The sequence below is a fragment of the Belonocnema kinseyi genome, chromosome 3 (assembly GCF_010883055.1).
Source record: "Belonocnema kinseyi isolate 2016_QV_RU_SX_M_011 chromosome 3, B_treatae_v1, whole genome shotgun sequence".
Classification (NCBI taxonomy): Eukaryota; Metazoa; Arthropoda; class Insecta; order Hymenoptera; family Cynipidae; genus Belonocnema; species Belonocnema kinseyi.
Window position 1 is genome coordinate 122,649,965 of NC_046659.1, and position 17,547 is coordinate 122,667,511.

The 17,547-nt window shown below is 26.4% G+C and overlaps 1 protein-coding gene across 4 annotated transcripts in view; it reads left to right on the plus strand.

The window, feature by feature from the left end:
• LOC117168699 (oxysterol-binding protein 1) overlaps positions 1-17,547 on the plus strand; it is a 56,779-nt gene that overhangs the window by 19,466 nt on the left and 19,766 nt on the right. For all 4 annotated transcript variants that reach the window (XM_033354385.1, XM_033354386.1, XM_033354387.1 and 1 more), the window contains one exon: positions 13,885-14,165. In XM_033354385.1, the coding sequence (XP_033210276.1) occupies positions 13,885-14,165 (281 nt within the window). The remainder of the gene's footprint in view (positions 1-13,884; positions 14,166-17,547) is intronic.

The window sequence follows — 17,547 nt, forward strand, 5'->3', positions numbered from 1 at the left end:
ATAATTAACACTTCGAACCGCAGTTTCAAAATTTGATTTAATTTACAACAAACTGTACCTACATTTATTTCTACACCAAATGCGAGAAAATAGGAGAATGAAGCAACAACCAATTTTATTTATTTTTTGACCACCGTACACCTTAAGCCTGAATAATTTTCAACATGAAAGTTTTTGTATTCCACTTTTCTTTACAGAATAGTTTTTCCTGCTGATTTTAAACATTTTATACTTCAAATGAAAATAAAGTAATCGAGCCCTTTTTGAAATAGGTAAAATTCGAATTTAAGATTTTTTTTCCATTTTTTAAATTAATGTTTAGAGACTCGTATTCAGCATTAAAATCTAAATAAGGAAGCATCATAAAATAATGATATCAATAGAAAACTGTGCCTTTTTTGAAAGTTTTTTAATAGCAGAAAATCGTATTTTATCATCAGGATTAAAGTATTTTTGCACTTGAATTTTCTTTATTGTTTATTACTTTCAAATAGCTTTTAGCCGGTTTAAATATTTAAAGAAAAAATTATTCAATAATTTTTGAAGGAGGTAGTATTTAATTATTTTAACATATTTAAAATTATTGTTTATGAAGTGTTATGTCACATTACATTTCTTATTCATCCGTCCAGCAAGACCCATTCTCGAAATTTTCATTTGGTTGATAGTGGGTTTTTCATTTTTAGTGAAAAAGTTTGTATTATCTGGAGGATTTACGATTCTGGATTTCGTGATTAACAATTTTGGAAACAAAGTTTTTTTTTGTAATATCCTGATTATGTGATGAATTTTTGTATCTCTCTGCTTAAATTAAATGACTAAAAAAAGAATGCGAATAAAGAAATTAAAGGTGCAATTCTTCATTTGATATACATTATACGTGTCATGTTATATTTGAGAAAGGACTCTCTAACCTAATTTTATAAATTCGAATTTCAAACATCGATTAAAATACTTTGTTAGTTTAGTCTTTTAAAGGCGAGTTTAGTAGGGGACAAATTTTTTGCGAGCTTCTGGTCTGTGGAAAGTAAAGATTTTAGAATTCAAACTATTGAAATATTTATTTTTTCCCAAAATTCCTAAAATAAACTAAATTCCGTTTTATATTACAAAATATTGTTTTAAATCATTTAAAAAAATCATGTCCCTTTTTTCTTTTAATTTTTGTCCGGTATATATTAAAAGTGTTTTGATAGGCATGTTATTATCACTTTCCGTGGTTTCGATTACGAAGCGTTTAAGCGAAGAAGTGATCCATGCCATCTTACGTTCAGTTGAAAATAAAAACAAACAGAGCCATCGCTTAAGTCATATTTCTTTTTAAATCCCTTACGTTTCGGCAACTACTGCTTCAATTTTTCAAAGGTAACTTGAGTTGAACAAATTAAATTATTCAAAAAAATTTTTTTTAAAGAAAAAAAAAGGTCATTCAAGACAATTATATAAATTGTAAAAAACGTTTCAAAATAGAAATTCATGAAAATAGTCTCGATAAAGACATAAATATTGTTATTTTTAATATGCAGTTTTTACGTGACTGAAGTCTATTCAATTGATGAGACTTCATATAATGTTCATGTTTTTATCATGACTTAATTTCCATTTGGGCATGGTTTTTACAATCTTATGATTGTTTGAAATGTTTTTTTTTCTTCAAGCAAAAGATTCGATTAATTCACTATGTTTAACTTAGGTGATCTTTAAAAAAAGCACGCAGTAGTTGCCGAAACGTAAGGAATTTAAAAATAAATATGAGTTAAACAATGGCTGATTTTCTTTTTATGTGACCATAACACGGAATGAATCATTTTATACACACGCACACACATACACATTGTCGGTCGAAAATTTGTCTGATTGAGATTTCCAAATCTTTTTATTATGCGTTGACGTAATTCTTTAAAATATACTTTTATTGCAATGTTCCTTCAATATATTTCAGAATTTTTTGAATTTGTGATCTAAATTAAGTAAAACAATTTAAAACGCAATATGTGGGCGCCTAGGGTAGATTTATTTCATCAATATTTTAAGAAGTTTTTGGAAAAATATTGCAGTTTATAATGTTTAATGTTTTTTCTAAATTTCAAATAAAATCTGAAACTATAATCATTTTTCAACGTTTTGGGCGCATTTCATATGTAAATTTGTAAAGAACTGTAGCAACTTTAAAGTAATTGTTCTTATTTTGTGTACTGTGCAGTAAGAATCAAATTAATATATATATTTTAAAGGATTTCGTTTGTACATGAATTCACTGTTAAACTGTACATAAGAACATTGTAAAACTTTTATTATTTTGGTTGTTATTGGACTTTTAAGAAAACATTACACAATGTTTGAAATTTACTTAAACATTTTTTTTTACATATAACCGTAAAATTTCTTTTGGACCCCTCCCCTCCTTACCGCCATTACGTAACATTTTTTGTATTTTGTTTAAAAACATAATATGTACACGTTTTCAAAATCAAAAAAATGTTTTTTAAAATGAATTATTGTCTAGAAATAAATAAAACAATATTTTTATGTAGCGCTGGATGCGTTTTCAATCTTTTTTTGTCCCTCGAATATTGAAGTTACGTAATATAAGTAATATTAGCCAATTTAAAACTTTTCAATGCCATGCGGATTACAAAATAATAATACATTAAAATTAAAATGCCAAATAACAATTTTTTGTTAAAAGTTTTCGAATACTTAAATTCGAGTTGAAATTAAATTCTAATAATTAAGAAAAAGAAAATAAGTATCGCCGGTTTGTTTTTAAAGTTATATAAATATAATTTTTATAAGATTCTTGAAAAAATAAAAAATAAAGATTTTTGAATATTCCAGAGGTATAAAAAAAGAATCAAGATTATTTTAAATAATTATATTTTTTTATTTTATAGGATTTTACAAAAAAACATTTGTTTAGGACATTGATAGAAATTTAGAAAAAGTCAAGAATTGTGTATTTAATAAATTTTCAGAAATGTGACCAAGGTTTGAAATATTTGTAATTTATTTAAAACGTCTTAAAATCCTTAAAATATTTTTAACTGACTCGAATTCCTAGGAATGTTAAGAAAATTTGTTTATTCTCTTGAAACCATTCGAAAATCTTGTAAAGCTTCTAAACTTTTTTTAGAATCTTTAAAAATGCACATCTTTTAAAATCTTACCAACATTTTTTCATTCTCTTGACAACCTGTAAAATTCAGTTTATCTGAAAAAAATTTTATCTACCAAAATTCCTAGAAATCATGAAAAAAAATGACATCCTTCTAAATCGTTCATAATTATGAAAACGCTTCGAATTTTTTTTCGAAGTTTTCAAAATAAGTTTCTGTCGATAATTTTTCTTATCTCTTTGAAAATATAAGAAAGTTTACAAATAATAGCGTGGTAGCGAAATGTCAATAACAGAATTATTTTCCACCATTAAACAATCATTTAAAATTTAAATTTTCGCTTATATCAATGATGTTTAAAAACATTTAGAAATAAATTTTATGATAAAGTAAAATTATATATTTAAAAATTTTGACATGCAAAGATGATGGTGCAGAAAATTCATAAATTGAAAATGTTACGTAATTAGGTCAAAATACCCCCACACCCATAACATGCCGTATCGAAACACGAACCCACTATCTCCTTTTTAATTTTACGTAATATGTGAACGCTCCCTTAGAATTTTGGTATTTAAATGCGAATGGACAGGAAGAATGAAGAATTAACTAAAAATCAGTGAATTTTTATAATGAGGGAATAGACTTTACGTTGAGTAAATGCTCTCGAGAATATGATCAGCATTTAAGTCCGAACAGGGCATTTATAGAAAATTTAAGAGAATTTAAAGCCAATTTTTTCAACTTTTTGGCCCCTCCTCCCCCATGTGGTCCACCCCGGCATTGTCGTCAACCCCCCCCCCCTGTGGTGTTACGTGTTTTTTTTTCTTCTAATTTTTCTAAAACGAAAATAAAACAAAGAATTATGAGTGGTAGCAACCACGCACGTTGTTGCGGGCAGAATTTTCTTGCCTCGATTCATTAACTAATGTAAACAAACAAAAAAACTTGGGAAAGAGGCACGCGGGATTGGAGATAGAAGTCATTGGACTCAAGTCAGATCGGTTCGCTGGGATCGAATTTAGGACTCCCCGCGCTACTTTAAAAAAGGTGTAAGCTATATGCGTTTTATTATATTTTTTTTTACCTGAATATAAAATCACGTGGCTCGGGCTCGTAACCCCCCCCCCCCCCCCCCCCCCCCCCCCATGTGGACAAGCGTTTATGGAAGGCCCCTATTAAGGAAAACCTGATAGAGTTAGGCAATATTCGAGAAACTAAACTTGAAGTTAATTTTATTATTATGGTTAAAAATCGCAATTATTTGGTTGAAAATGAATCTCTTTTGGTTAAGAATTCAAAATAGTTTTTGAAAATTCTTATTTTTTGGATGAATTCAACTATTTTTGGTATAAAATTAAAATCCTTTTTGGTTTAAAATTCAACTACTTAGTTAAACGTTGAAATACTTTGTTAAAAATTCATATATTTGGTTGATGGTTTATCATTTTAGTTAACAAACGTTTTTTTTTTCAAAATTGAATGACTTTTATGAAAATTATGTTTTCTAGTTGAAAATTAATTGTTTTAACTGAAAATTGAACTCTTGACGTGTTTGATTGAAAATTTATCTTCTTAAGTTAAAAATTCAAATGTTTGGTTTCAAATTCTTGTATTTAATGTGAAATTCGAATTTTTGGCGGGAATATTTAAGCTTCTTGGGGAGTAATTCCTCTTTTCGGTGAAAACTTCTTTTAAAGATTCAAATATTTGGTTGAAAATTCATGTCCTTTGTTAAAAATTCGTTGAAAATGAGTTTTTTCTTATTTACAATTAATTTTTTTTACTGAAAATGTAACTATTTACATTTTTTGTCGAAAACTGATCTTTTTTGATAGAAATTTAATCTTCTTGGTTGAAAATTATACTATTTCGTTGAAAATTTATTTTTATTTTATTGAAAATTAAGTTATTACTGAAAATTTATCTGTCTTGTGTGAGAATTGAACTATATTTTGAAAATCCCTCTTTTTGGCAGAAGAGTTCTCTCTTTAGCTAAAACTTCATCTTTTTCGTTAAAATTTAATTTCTGTGGTTGAAAATTTAACTATTTTGTTTAAAATTCATTTCTTTTTTGGTTGATAATTTATTTTACCAACTTAAAATTTAAGCATTTTATTTATGGTAGAAAATTAATCCTTTTAGTTGAAAATTCATGTATTTGGTTGAAAATTAATTTTTTTAGTGAAGATTTATCACTTTAGTTAAACCCGAAAATTCACAAGTATTTTTTTTTATAGAAAATTCATCTTTTGGTTTCAAATTCCACTATTTAGTCAAAAATGCATATTTTTGGTCGAAAATTGACCACCGTGAATAAGAAATTAATTTCTTTGGCTAAAATTTCGTTTTTTGTTTTTTAGTTAAAAATTAATTTTTCAACTGAAAATGTAACTTCCATTTTTGCTTGTAAATTTATATGTATAAATTAATTAATTGTGCTGAAAACTCGTTTTTTTTGTTCTTTCAAATATATTTTTCTAATTGCAAACTGAACTATTCTAGTTTTGGCTTGTTACTTGTTATTTTTTAGTTGAAAATTTATTTATTTTATTGAACCTATCTTTTCTGGTATAAAATTAATCTTTTGGGTTCAAAATTGAATTATTTTGTTGAGAATTCATTTTTTTGAATTGATTGTTTAAACTGGGAATTGAAATCTTCTATTTTTTGTTAACAAAGTAATGTTTTGATATGAAGAAGAACCATTTGGTTGAAAATATATGAAAATTCATGTACTTTGTTCAAAACGAGTCTTTTTTGGTAGAAAATTAATCTTTTGGGTTGAACATTCTACTCACTATTTGGTTAAAAATCCATTTGTTAGATCCAAAAAATATATTTTTCATTTAAAAACTCAACTCAGCGTGTTTAAAATTTATTTTGAAGCAAATTTTTTTTTGCATTAATATTATTAATCTTCTAGGTGTATGGTTGGTACTTAGAAGAATTTATAAATTTGGATATTTTAGCAATCCTAAATAAGGCACTGTTTAATTATAATAATATTTTTTCTATTACTTTGACTTATTTTACCATTTAAATTAAGCGCCCTTTTCAATTTGGAGCGATACATTGTCCCGAAGGTTTGAAATAATCTAATGATTATTCATAAAGATATAAAATACGATTTTTAAAATCCTAATTCAAAATGCTTATAAATGCTCGTTAAATTCTCAAAGCACACAAAGTTCGAGCATATTCTCATGCTCGTGAGAATTTCTCCGAACACTAAACCATAGTTGACTAAACTCTTTTGAAAACTATAAATATTGATTACCTCTGGGTGAAAATGTCCGCGGCATTCGTTGAATCGCAAGAATCTTGCCAGATGGCAGCTAAATGCATTTCTTATTGGACTTCTCCATGTACGTGTATGTGTAAAATTCGCCCGCTCGCATTCGATTCGACAAGAGCAGCTGGAAAGGAGTGTGTGTATGTAACTGGATATAATCACCGCCAATCAGTGTCGGGAATTGTTTCAGTGTGTGCGTCGAGCTTTGTCACGATTTGTCGTTACACACGCGCACACGCATGCACAGGTGGCCTTGCAAATTGCCCGTTGCCACTCAAATGCCTTTTCTGTAACGTGCTCGGTAACATCTTTTAGAGTAGTTATTTCCAAATTTACGAGTGAACACTTACAGCTCTTTGGCCAAGAGTCAACAAGGTCGAAAAGCAAAGTGGACTGTCTATGAATGCGGATCGATGGTTTGGTGATACAAGGAGGGTTCAGCATCTCGCAAAGGTTTAAAATTTTATCAGCAATTTCCTAGGTTCCTGCCCCTCAACTTTCATTGAACGTCCGATTCAAGCATTTACTCCTTTCAATAGAATTCCGATTCGTCAGCATTGTACGACGATATAATTAACCAACAGGATGTGTCAGAATCACGCGTTTGCGTTGGTTTATCAATTTATCACCTTTTGCTTGAATCTGTCAGAAAATTTGCAGTGCAATTCCTTGGTTCGTTTCTGATTTATCCATCTAGAAAACCCCATTCTCGAAATGTGCATTTTGTCGATATCGTGGTCTTTTCACTTTTAGCGAAAAAATTTTTATTGTAAGGTAGGTTTAAGATTCGCAAATTTTTTGGTTAACAATTTTATAAACAAAGTTGCTTGATAATATATCTTGATTGTGTGGTGAATCATTTTCTGTCTGCTTAAACGATTCAGAGCAGATTGCAAATGATAAATTCAAAGGGCAATGTTTCATTTGATATCAAATTTATGCGTGTCGTGTTATCTTTGAAGAACTCTCTAACCTAATTTTATTGATTGGAATCTCGATTGCACTGTTAAAGAATTCTATGATTAGTTATACAATTTTTAAAACGTTCCTCATGATTGTATGTGAAAATCAGACATCTGCAGATTAATTTAATCAGGATCTAGATTGAATCGTTCTACTAATATTCATCTTTTGCCAATCTTAGAAAACTTGATCTAATGTCGATTAAAAGACTTTGGACTTTAGATTTCAGAATATTTATTTTATTTTAACATTATTGTTACAATTAAATAAGTTACTAAAAAGTTACGCTATTTATTATTTTTAGGGTAACTTTGTTACCATCTTAAAAAGTAACTTTTCACGTAGTTGCGATTTTTGTAGTAACTTGGATCTTTAATGTTAGTTACTTTAGAGTTATTTTTTTTGTATATCTCCTATTAAGAGAGATTTTTGGGTCAGTAATAGGTAGAAAATTAATCTCTTTTGGTTGAGGATTTAGTTGTTTTGCTAAAGATTCGTGTTTTTTGATTTAATTCAACTCTGGTAGATTTCAAATTAAAATCTTTTTTGGCTGAAATAATATCAACTCTTATATTTTTTGTTGAGGATTCATCTATTTTGATTAAAAATTCTTGTATTTCGTTAAAAGCTCAACTATTTTGGCAAAAGTTTAACTGTTCGATTGAAAAGTAATTTTTTTGTTCCTAATTCATATTTTTTATTTAAAAATGCCACTGTTTTGCAAATAATTAGTTTGTTTTTTGCTTCAAAACTCAACAATTTAGTGGAAATTTGTTTCTTTCCTGGTTCAAAATTCGGCTTTTTCGTTTCAATATTTATCTCTTTTAACAAACAATTTTTTTTCGTTAAAAAATAATCTAATTTGGTTGAAAATTGATGTGTTGTCAAAAATTCTTGTATTTCGTTAAATTACATTATTTCGGTTAAAATTTAAAATATTTGGTTCGAAAGTTACCGTCTTGTTGAAAATTAATATTTTTGATTTGAAAATGCAACTGTTTTGTGGAAAATTCGTCTTTTTGGCCTAAAACTTCAGCAGTTTACTGGACATTTGTTTTCTTGGTTCAATATTCGGCTTTTCGTTTCAAAATTTATCTCTTGGTAAAAAAAATCTGTTTTTATTTAAAATTGAACTGATTTGGTTGAAAATTCATCTATTTTGTCAAAAGTTGAACTATTTTGGTAGAAATTTCAAACAATTTAGTTGAAAAGTAAGCTTTGTGTTGAAAATTCATATTTTGTGTTGAAAGTTCATATTTTTTGGTTGAAATATCAACAATTATATTATCGTTGAAAATTAATATATTTTGGTTGGAAATTTAATTATTTGATTGAAAATCCATGTATTTTGTTGAAAATTCATCAACTTACTGGTCATTTTTTTTCTTGGTTCCAAATTTGGCTTCTTCCTTTCAAAATTGAACTCTTTTGGAAAAACAATATATTTTTTTCATTGAAAATTAATCTGCTTTTGGTTGAGAATTCATCTATTTTGATTAAAAGTTTAATTATTTTGTTTCAAATTCTTTCTTTTGGTAGAAAATTCAAATATTTTTGTAGAATATTCAACTATTTGGTTGAAAATTAACTTTTTTCTTAAAAGTTAAGATTTTTTGTACAGAAATTCAAACATTTGGTTAATTCATGTACTTTGTTAGAAATTTAACTATTTTGGTACGAAGTCCAACTTATTTGGTTGAACAGTTAACTTTTTCTTGGAAATCATCCTTGTGGCTTAAATATCTCCCTTTTGCTTGAAAATTCAACTCTTTTGTTCAAAAGTCATGCAAATAGTATTTTATCAATCGAAAGTTACGATTTGCCATAGTACCGTCAAATTGAGAAATAGATTTCTTAGTATTAAATACTTACGTGATTCCTTATCTTAACTTCAAATTTAATATGAAAAATCGTTTTTAATTACTGATCAAAATAAAGTCAATGAAGCAAGAAATTCTGGCGATCTTGGCAAACAATGCGGAAAAACAAAACCCGTTTAAAATTGGATACCGCAAGATTTTCCCAGTGACATGTCTGTTATTCAATTTAAATTTTATTCTAAATGTGCATCGTTAGTCACTTGCCGAAATATATTGTATTTTTTTTAGATACTTTAACTAATACCTAATTCTTTTTCAATTTAGTTTTTATGAATTATCAACTTAGTTATCTTGAATTTTAAATTATAAAATTCAGGAAATTTCAAATCATATCTGAAATTATAATAATTTTTCAATGTTCTTGGGCTCATTTCAAAGGCAAATTTCTAAATAATCGCAGGAACTTATTATCTTAATTGTTCTTTTTCTTTTGCATTGTGCAATAAATTGAAGTTCGAAAAATTTTAAGTAAGCTCATTTGTACAAAAATAATAAGATTCAAATAAATGTATATTTTAAAGAATGTTTATCAGGGTGGTTCACAAAAAACTTGTTTTTATTTCTTGGCGACGGTTGGTATCTTTGAGTGAGAAAATACTGTTTTTATATAAATGTATATTAGATTTAGAAAAATATCTTATGAATTAAAACTGTAGCTAATACAAAGGACGAAACTCATTTATTGTATGATTGGGAAAAAATTATGTGACACCGGTGAAAGTCTTGAAATGCATAATTTTACTGTGCCTCTATACATTTTTTTAAAGGATTGCGTCCTCTAATTTTTACAGAGAATTTATGATTACTTATTTCATACATTTAAAACGTTGTTTCTCAGCAGAAAAATAAGTTTGACAATGTTTCCATGCTTGTTGTTCCAACTTGAACTGCTTGTGACATTGAAAGAAAATTATTTTTAATTATTCTGATAAGTTACTGCGATTGTACAGAAATTTACACATTTAAAATTATTGTTTAAACAATTTTATTTATAAATATATTCAAAAAGAAGCTCTCTCAACAGATTTCAATATTCCTTCAATCTGTGATTATAAGTTAAATAAAACGTTTTAAAAATCAGTATTTGGACACACCCATTTTCAAATAGAATCTAAAATTTGAATCATTTTTTAATTTTCTTATGCTCATTTCAAAATTCAATTTTTAAAGAATCGCAACAACTTATTAATATCATTTTCTTTTCCCAATGTGCAAGTAGTTGAATTTAGAATAAAAAGTTAGAAAAATGAGAAATCATCTCATTTGTAGAAAAATAATAAGAATCGAATTAATGTTTATTTTAAAGAGTTTTTAAAGAGAATTCAAGATTACTTATTTCGTACTATTGAACAAATGTTTCTCAGCAGAAAAAAAATTCCATGTTTCAACTTGAACTGCTTTGCATCATGCTAGGAAATTTTTTATTATTTATTCTGACAAGTTAATATGATTATATAGTTTACTTTCAAGTTGTACACAAGAACATGAAAAATTCTTTATTATTTTCTGATATTTTAGGTTTTTTGTTTTAAATTTAAGAAATCATTACAATTTTAATTATTATTCCAATAGAATCATTAAAAATTGAGAAAATGACTTCATCCTGTCACGATTTTATTTCCAATTTAGATATCTTTGAATCTATTTATTTTCTCATTCATAAAAAATAAAATCTGGCTGATTGTGGGAAGTTAATGTATTGATATCTCATTCTTTTGATTTTTTTTGTTGGAAACTTGAAAACCTGGAATTCTTTAATTCTTCACGAGAACCTTGAATTGCATTTTTTATTTCTTTTAAAACAGTTATTTTATTGAAATGTGAAAAGTAATTACAATATTTAAGTCTATTATAAAACAAACATCTTGTTTAGAAGAAATCTTAATACTGAATAGTTTTTTATTCATAAAGATATCATTTATCTTTGACTCATTACAGAATAAATAAAGTGATTTCTAGTGATTTTGTAGACTTCACCAATTCTTTTATATATTTCAATGAACAGACTTTAATATTGTAAATAATTCTATTAATAATTTACAGATAATTATAATACCAATATAAAAACAAATAATTTAATTTCAGCTCCACTAATATAGAATGCTAAAGTATACATATTTTTTGATACTCAACGATTTCACAGATTTCCAAGATTTGTAACAGGGTACAATAGACGATAGTTCGAAGTTTTAATAATATTTTAAAGATTTGAAACGATTACAAAAGATTTCAAAACATTTTAGATGATTTGAGTAGATTTTACTAAGATTTCAAATAATTCAATGATTTCAGCGACTAAAAAAGATTTAGGAAAAATTTCACAAATATTTCAGAAGATTTGAAAGATTTCAGAAACAAATTTCAAAGATTTGACACATTTCATCAAGATTCCAAGGATTTCAAAGATTTCACAAATTTTATTTTAAAGATTAAAAGAAATCTTTTAAACCGTATTTCTTAGATTTTACAAATTTGTAGAAGAAAAATCTGTCCAAGTTCGATTTCCACAGTTTTTAAATAATTAGTTGAATTTTTAAGTTTCTCAATCATGCTATTATTTATCTTACAATGCGTCATTCAAAATTTTTTTACATAACAAATTTTCCATTTAAAATTTTTATTTTTAAATTAAAGAATTTTTAAATGCTTTCTTAAAGACTTGAACAAATAAAAAATAAAAGCCACTGATGTTAAAAATTCTGGATAAAAACATTTTTATTTAATAAATACATTTTTTTATTTATTTGTACTTTAAGTAATAAAAAGTGAACAAAAACGATTTGACAAAATTATTTAAAATCAATTCAAAATTGAAGAATTTTAAGACTTTAACGTTTTACTGGGAAATTTTACTGGGAAAGCTAGTCAAAGCTATGTCCATTATTTTTTTCTGAAAGAGAAAAGAAAAAAGCGTGAAAGAGAACACATTTCTCCGCACAAAAAAAAACTAATTTTAATGATTTTGCATCTGATCGATCCAATAGCCGGACTACCTTAATTAAAGGGTTTTATTATTTTAAAAGTATTGTTTCAGTCTAAAATATTCCATTTTTAAACCATTAAATTTAAGATTTTTAATTTAAAAAAAAAAGATTAATTATTGAATATTTAGCAACATTTGAATTTTTATTTAAGACAAGTAAATTGAAATCAAATATTTAAAAGTAAAAAATATTTAACTGATTTGTTTGTCATAGAAAATCTGGAATGTTTAAAATTTCGAAGACCCTTTAAACTTTGAATGTTAAAATTTTAATTGTTGTATTTGAAATATGCTTAGTTTGCAAGTGAAGTTTTTAAATTTTGATGTATAATTTACAAATGAACATTTGTAGAAAAAAATTGAGTAATTTTAAGAGATATTTAGGAGTTTTAAAAAGATTAAAAATTATCATGCAAATTTGAGAAAGTTTTCTTAAAATCTTTTAGAATCTTTTTTGAAAACTTTGTTTAAATCTTTGGAAAACTTTTTAAATATTCTCTTAAAATAATTGTTCAAAATGAAAATTTATTTTTATTTTTCTTAGGAATCTTAGAAAATGTTTTTATTCTTTTGGAGCCTTTCAGAATTCTTGAAAATAATCTAATTTTTTTGTTTAAAATCTGCGAAAATCTACATTTTGTTTTGTATAAGGCTATCATTTCAAGTTTTACATTAAGTTTGAATCTTTTCAAAACTTCTACATATCTCTTAAAATTACTCAAATTTCGCCTACAAATAATAAATGTTCAATTGTTATTTATACATTCAAATATTAAAGAAATGTTCTGAAATTTGCAGGATTAGCGTAAATTATTGAGCATTTGAATACAAAATTTTTAATTAAAAACTTAGATTTCAATTTTAAAAGTTTAAAATTTAACAGTTCCACTTTTGAGTGTTTTCATTTGCAGCTCAGTTTTTATTATCTCAAGTGGAAATTTTTTTAGCTTTATAGTTCCATTGTTTGAATTTCCCTTCAAAAATGTTTGCGAACCGGGAAATGACCTGGAATTTATTTCGTCGATTAAAACGGCCACCCCGATAATGATTCCAAAAGTATACAAAAATTTTAAAAAGGATACAAGTACACCAGATTTCAAAATATTTGGAAGATTTTGAATAATTTAAATATTTCTATTATTTTAAACGAATACAAAAGATTCTAAAAAAATTTCAAAGATGTTAAACTAATTTTAAAGGTTTTAACACAGAGAAGATTTCAATATATTTCAAATCAACAAAATGATTTCATAAACAAAGATTAAGAAAAGATTTCATCAAAATTTAAAAAGATTTCACAGAAATTTCAAGATTTTACAATGATTTCAAGGATTTCAAAGACGATTTATGTTCACAAAAAATTGAGAATTTGTTTGTTTATGGTTCTGCTTTATTCAAAATTTCTTAGCCAATAAAAAATGAAATGGCTCATTCTTTACATCTATAACAAACAATTACTTCATTATTTGATTTGAAAAAAGGACATCTGAAAAGGCTTGGCTTCTTAACCTGGAGAAAATTACGTTTTTAATAATCGCTGGACACCCTGTATCTCTAACACCGCATTTATCTTATCTGTAGAAACGAAACTGGTTTCCTTCTTATGTAAAACCATTGACTTGAATTTTTTATTGTAATTGTTTGCAGATACATTGGTGAACACATCGCCATCGGAAGACGAAGAAGATAACGCGGTGTTCTACGATGCACAAGAAGCTGACACCTTTACATTAACAATTCCTGACACGACGCGAAATTCAGTCTCGCGGGAGCGAGATCGAGCCGATTCTCAAGGAAGCGACGATGGCTCTAGTTCAGAAGGTGATCCAACGGCCGGTGCTGATCCTTCAAGAACCGACTCCTTTCTCATCGTGACCGACTCCTCCTCACTGCCAAATTCACGTGTCCACAGCACAGAACTGGATAAGGTAAGGTTTTCACCATTTTTTAATTTTCCTTGAAAAATATTTATTTTATGTTCCTAATAGTTAAGTTTAATTTTGTTTGGAGTAAAGGGTGGACACTTATCGGGAAAACCGGGAATTTTTCAAATTTTTTTTTTAATTTTTTAATAAATATTTCGTTCCAGAATCAATGTTTTTTTTCACCCTATATGTGTAGGAATTTAAAGCTTGTGTCCATGGCTCGTAAAAAATATTGAAGTTTCTTTTATCTCTGAGAAAGAAAACTTCCTGTTATAGATATTTAACATAGTAATTACGTAGGTAAACTAAATTTATATAATTAATTCAGGGTGTACGCGAGACCGAAAACCGGGAAAACACCAGGAATTGTACAAATTTGTAGAAAAAAAAACTGTCCAAGTTTTATTACATCGTTTTTTTCAAAGAATTAGTTAAATTGCGAAGCTTTTCAATTATGATATTCCATTTAGAATGCGTAATTCGAAAATACTTCACTTTATAAATTTTACGTTTTAACTTTTAAGCGTACATTTTAATTTAAAGAATTTTAATATACAGTTTTAAAGAATTAAACATTCAAAAAATAGAAGCGCTTGAAATGGAAGATTTTGTATAAAAAAACATTTTTAGTTCCACTGTGAATGTAAATTAATTAATGATCTTCAAAACTCAACTGTACTTTAAGAATTAAAAATTGAATAGTAGTTGATTTCACGAGAAATTCGGAATCAGTTCAAAATTAAAGAATTTCCAGATTTTCACGTTAAAAATTAAAGTGTTTCAATTGAAATGTCTTATTAGTTTAACAAATTGAAAATGAAAATGAATTTTGATGTATAAAAAACAATTGAACGCCTATTATTCCTAGAACAAATTAGAGTAAGTTGAAGAGCTATTTAGAAGTTTTACAAAGATTCAAAATGAATTAAATGTTTGAAATGATTTTAATTAACTGAAAGGAGAATTGAAAATGATTTTTTGTTTTGAAAAATGAATTGTTAAGAGAAAATTTAAAAAGGTTTACAAAATTGTAAAAAATTAATGTGGTAGATTTTTAGGATTTTTTTTTATTTGGCAGGATTTAAAAAAGAAAATTTAGGAAAAATTTGAATGATTAATAATAAATTATTTAAGTTTTTGAAATAAAATTTTGAAACATTTTAAAGATTTTTAAACTATTCAAAATAAGAATACATTATCTTGCAATTTAAGATATTATAACAAAATCTAATCGTTTATTTTTTAATGGTTCCAGTTTAAAATTGCTTAGAATGATATAATTTTGATAATTATCTAATTCATTGATTGATTCTTCAATTTAGAGCATTGAAAATTCTAACGTGGATTTATATTTTTGGAACTGAATCTGAATCTTTAAACGCTACAATTGATAAAAGTTTAAATTTTTCATTTGTCAGTTTAACTGCATTTAATTAAAAAAATTTCAGTTGAAAAGTGTTAGTAGGTACCATTTAATACTTGTAAATTATTGAACTATTGAATATAACATTTTTGAATTAAAAGACGTTTAAACTTGAATTTTAAATGTTCAAAATTCAAGAGTTCCCCTTTGAGTGGTTTAATTTGCAGTTCAGTTTTTATTACTTTAAATGGAAACATTTTTAGCTTTTTAGAGTTTGAATTTTTTAATTTCATTGCTCGAGAAAAATGTTTGCAAACCGGGAAATGACCGGGAATTTTTTTTCTTTGATTAAAAATTCCACCCTGTAAAGTTATAATTCTTCAAATATCTTTACCTGCTTCCGGTCATTTCTGAGACTTAGAAGTATAATTTTAACAAATTGAGCACAGATTGAAGTAGGTCAACTTCACTATTTATATTCTTGAATAACATCAGTTGCTTCATGCGCAGAATTTTTCACTGCGGTTTAATAAATCACAGACTTCACACTCTTTCCTCCATTTCCCTCTTCTTCCCATTTTTTAAAGAATTCATCTTTTTTCCTTGTTTTCAAGAAAACTTCCGCTTAAAAGTTAGTTCTGCTTAATGGAAAAGTTTACTTTTTTTTATAGAAAATTGGTCCTTTTGAATTTAAAATTCATCCTTTGGTATAAAAGTGGTATTTTTTGGTATAAGGTTAATTCTTATTAGTTTTGAAAAGTTTACTATTATATTTTTGGATCAAAATGACTCTTTTTTTGATTAAAACGTCTCGTATTTGGTTGAATATTAATTATTTAGTTAAAAATTGAACTATTGTGTTAAAAAGTAATAACTTTTTATCGAAAATTCAACTGCTTTGTTGAAAATTAATCTTTTTTTGTATAAAATCTGTCCTTTCCGTTTGAATTCATCTTTTTCATTTGATTTATCTGTGGATAGAAAAGTCTCTTTTTTTGTTTCAAGATCCGTTTTTTGTTGTTGTCATCTTTTTTTTTTGTCAAAAATTAAACGGTTTTAATGAACATTCATTTTTGTGAATAGAGAATTTCTGGTTTTGGACTGAAAATTCATTTTTTGGGAGAAAAGTCGCTTTTTCTTTTATTAAAATTTCACCTGTCGTGGTTGAAAGGCAATTTATTTTAATTTTTCAGTCTACCATGATATCATTGGTCAATAATTCATCTCTTTTGGTTAAAAATTCGACTATGTCTTTGAAAATTTAATTTTTTTCTTTAAAATTTAACTTTTTTCTTTAGAAAAAATTGTCTGTGGAAAATTCAATTGCTTTTTTAAACATTCTTTTTTTTTTACTAAACAATTTATGCTTTTGGATTGAAAACTCATCTTTTGGAAGAAAACTATTCTTTTTTTGGTTAAAAATTGTATTACTTTTTGTGTTTAAAGATTCAACACACTACTGAATGAGTGATCTTTTTGGTTTGGAAATACAACTATTTGTTTGAATATTCAACTATTTAGTTAGAACATCCATTTTTGTGTTACAAATTATTCTGTTTTGCTTAAAAGTTCAACTATTTGGTTGTAAATGCAAATTTTTAGTTGAAAATTAATTTGTTTGGACATTCATCTTTTTTGGTTAAAAATTAATTTTTTTGTTGAAAATTCATCTTTTTGGGTTTAAAAATTCCACTATTTAGTTGAAAATGAAAAATATTTCCACTTAAAGCAGTATTCTACTTTGAAGCGCTTAAAAATAAAGCTATTTTTGTAAATTTTTTCTTAGATTGTTAATAATGATATCGATGTAGGATTTATTAGGCTTAATAGGTACATTCTTGACATAAGTTTGAAAAAAATTTTTCATTTATTTTATGCACTTTTTATACATAAAAACGACAGTCAAAGTCAACTCCTAAAAAATCTGTAGTTTCGCACTGTTGTAAAAATCTCGAGAATGGGCGACTAAGACGACAAAATTAAACAGTTTTAGATTCAGTATGACTCCAGCAACCGGCTGAA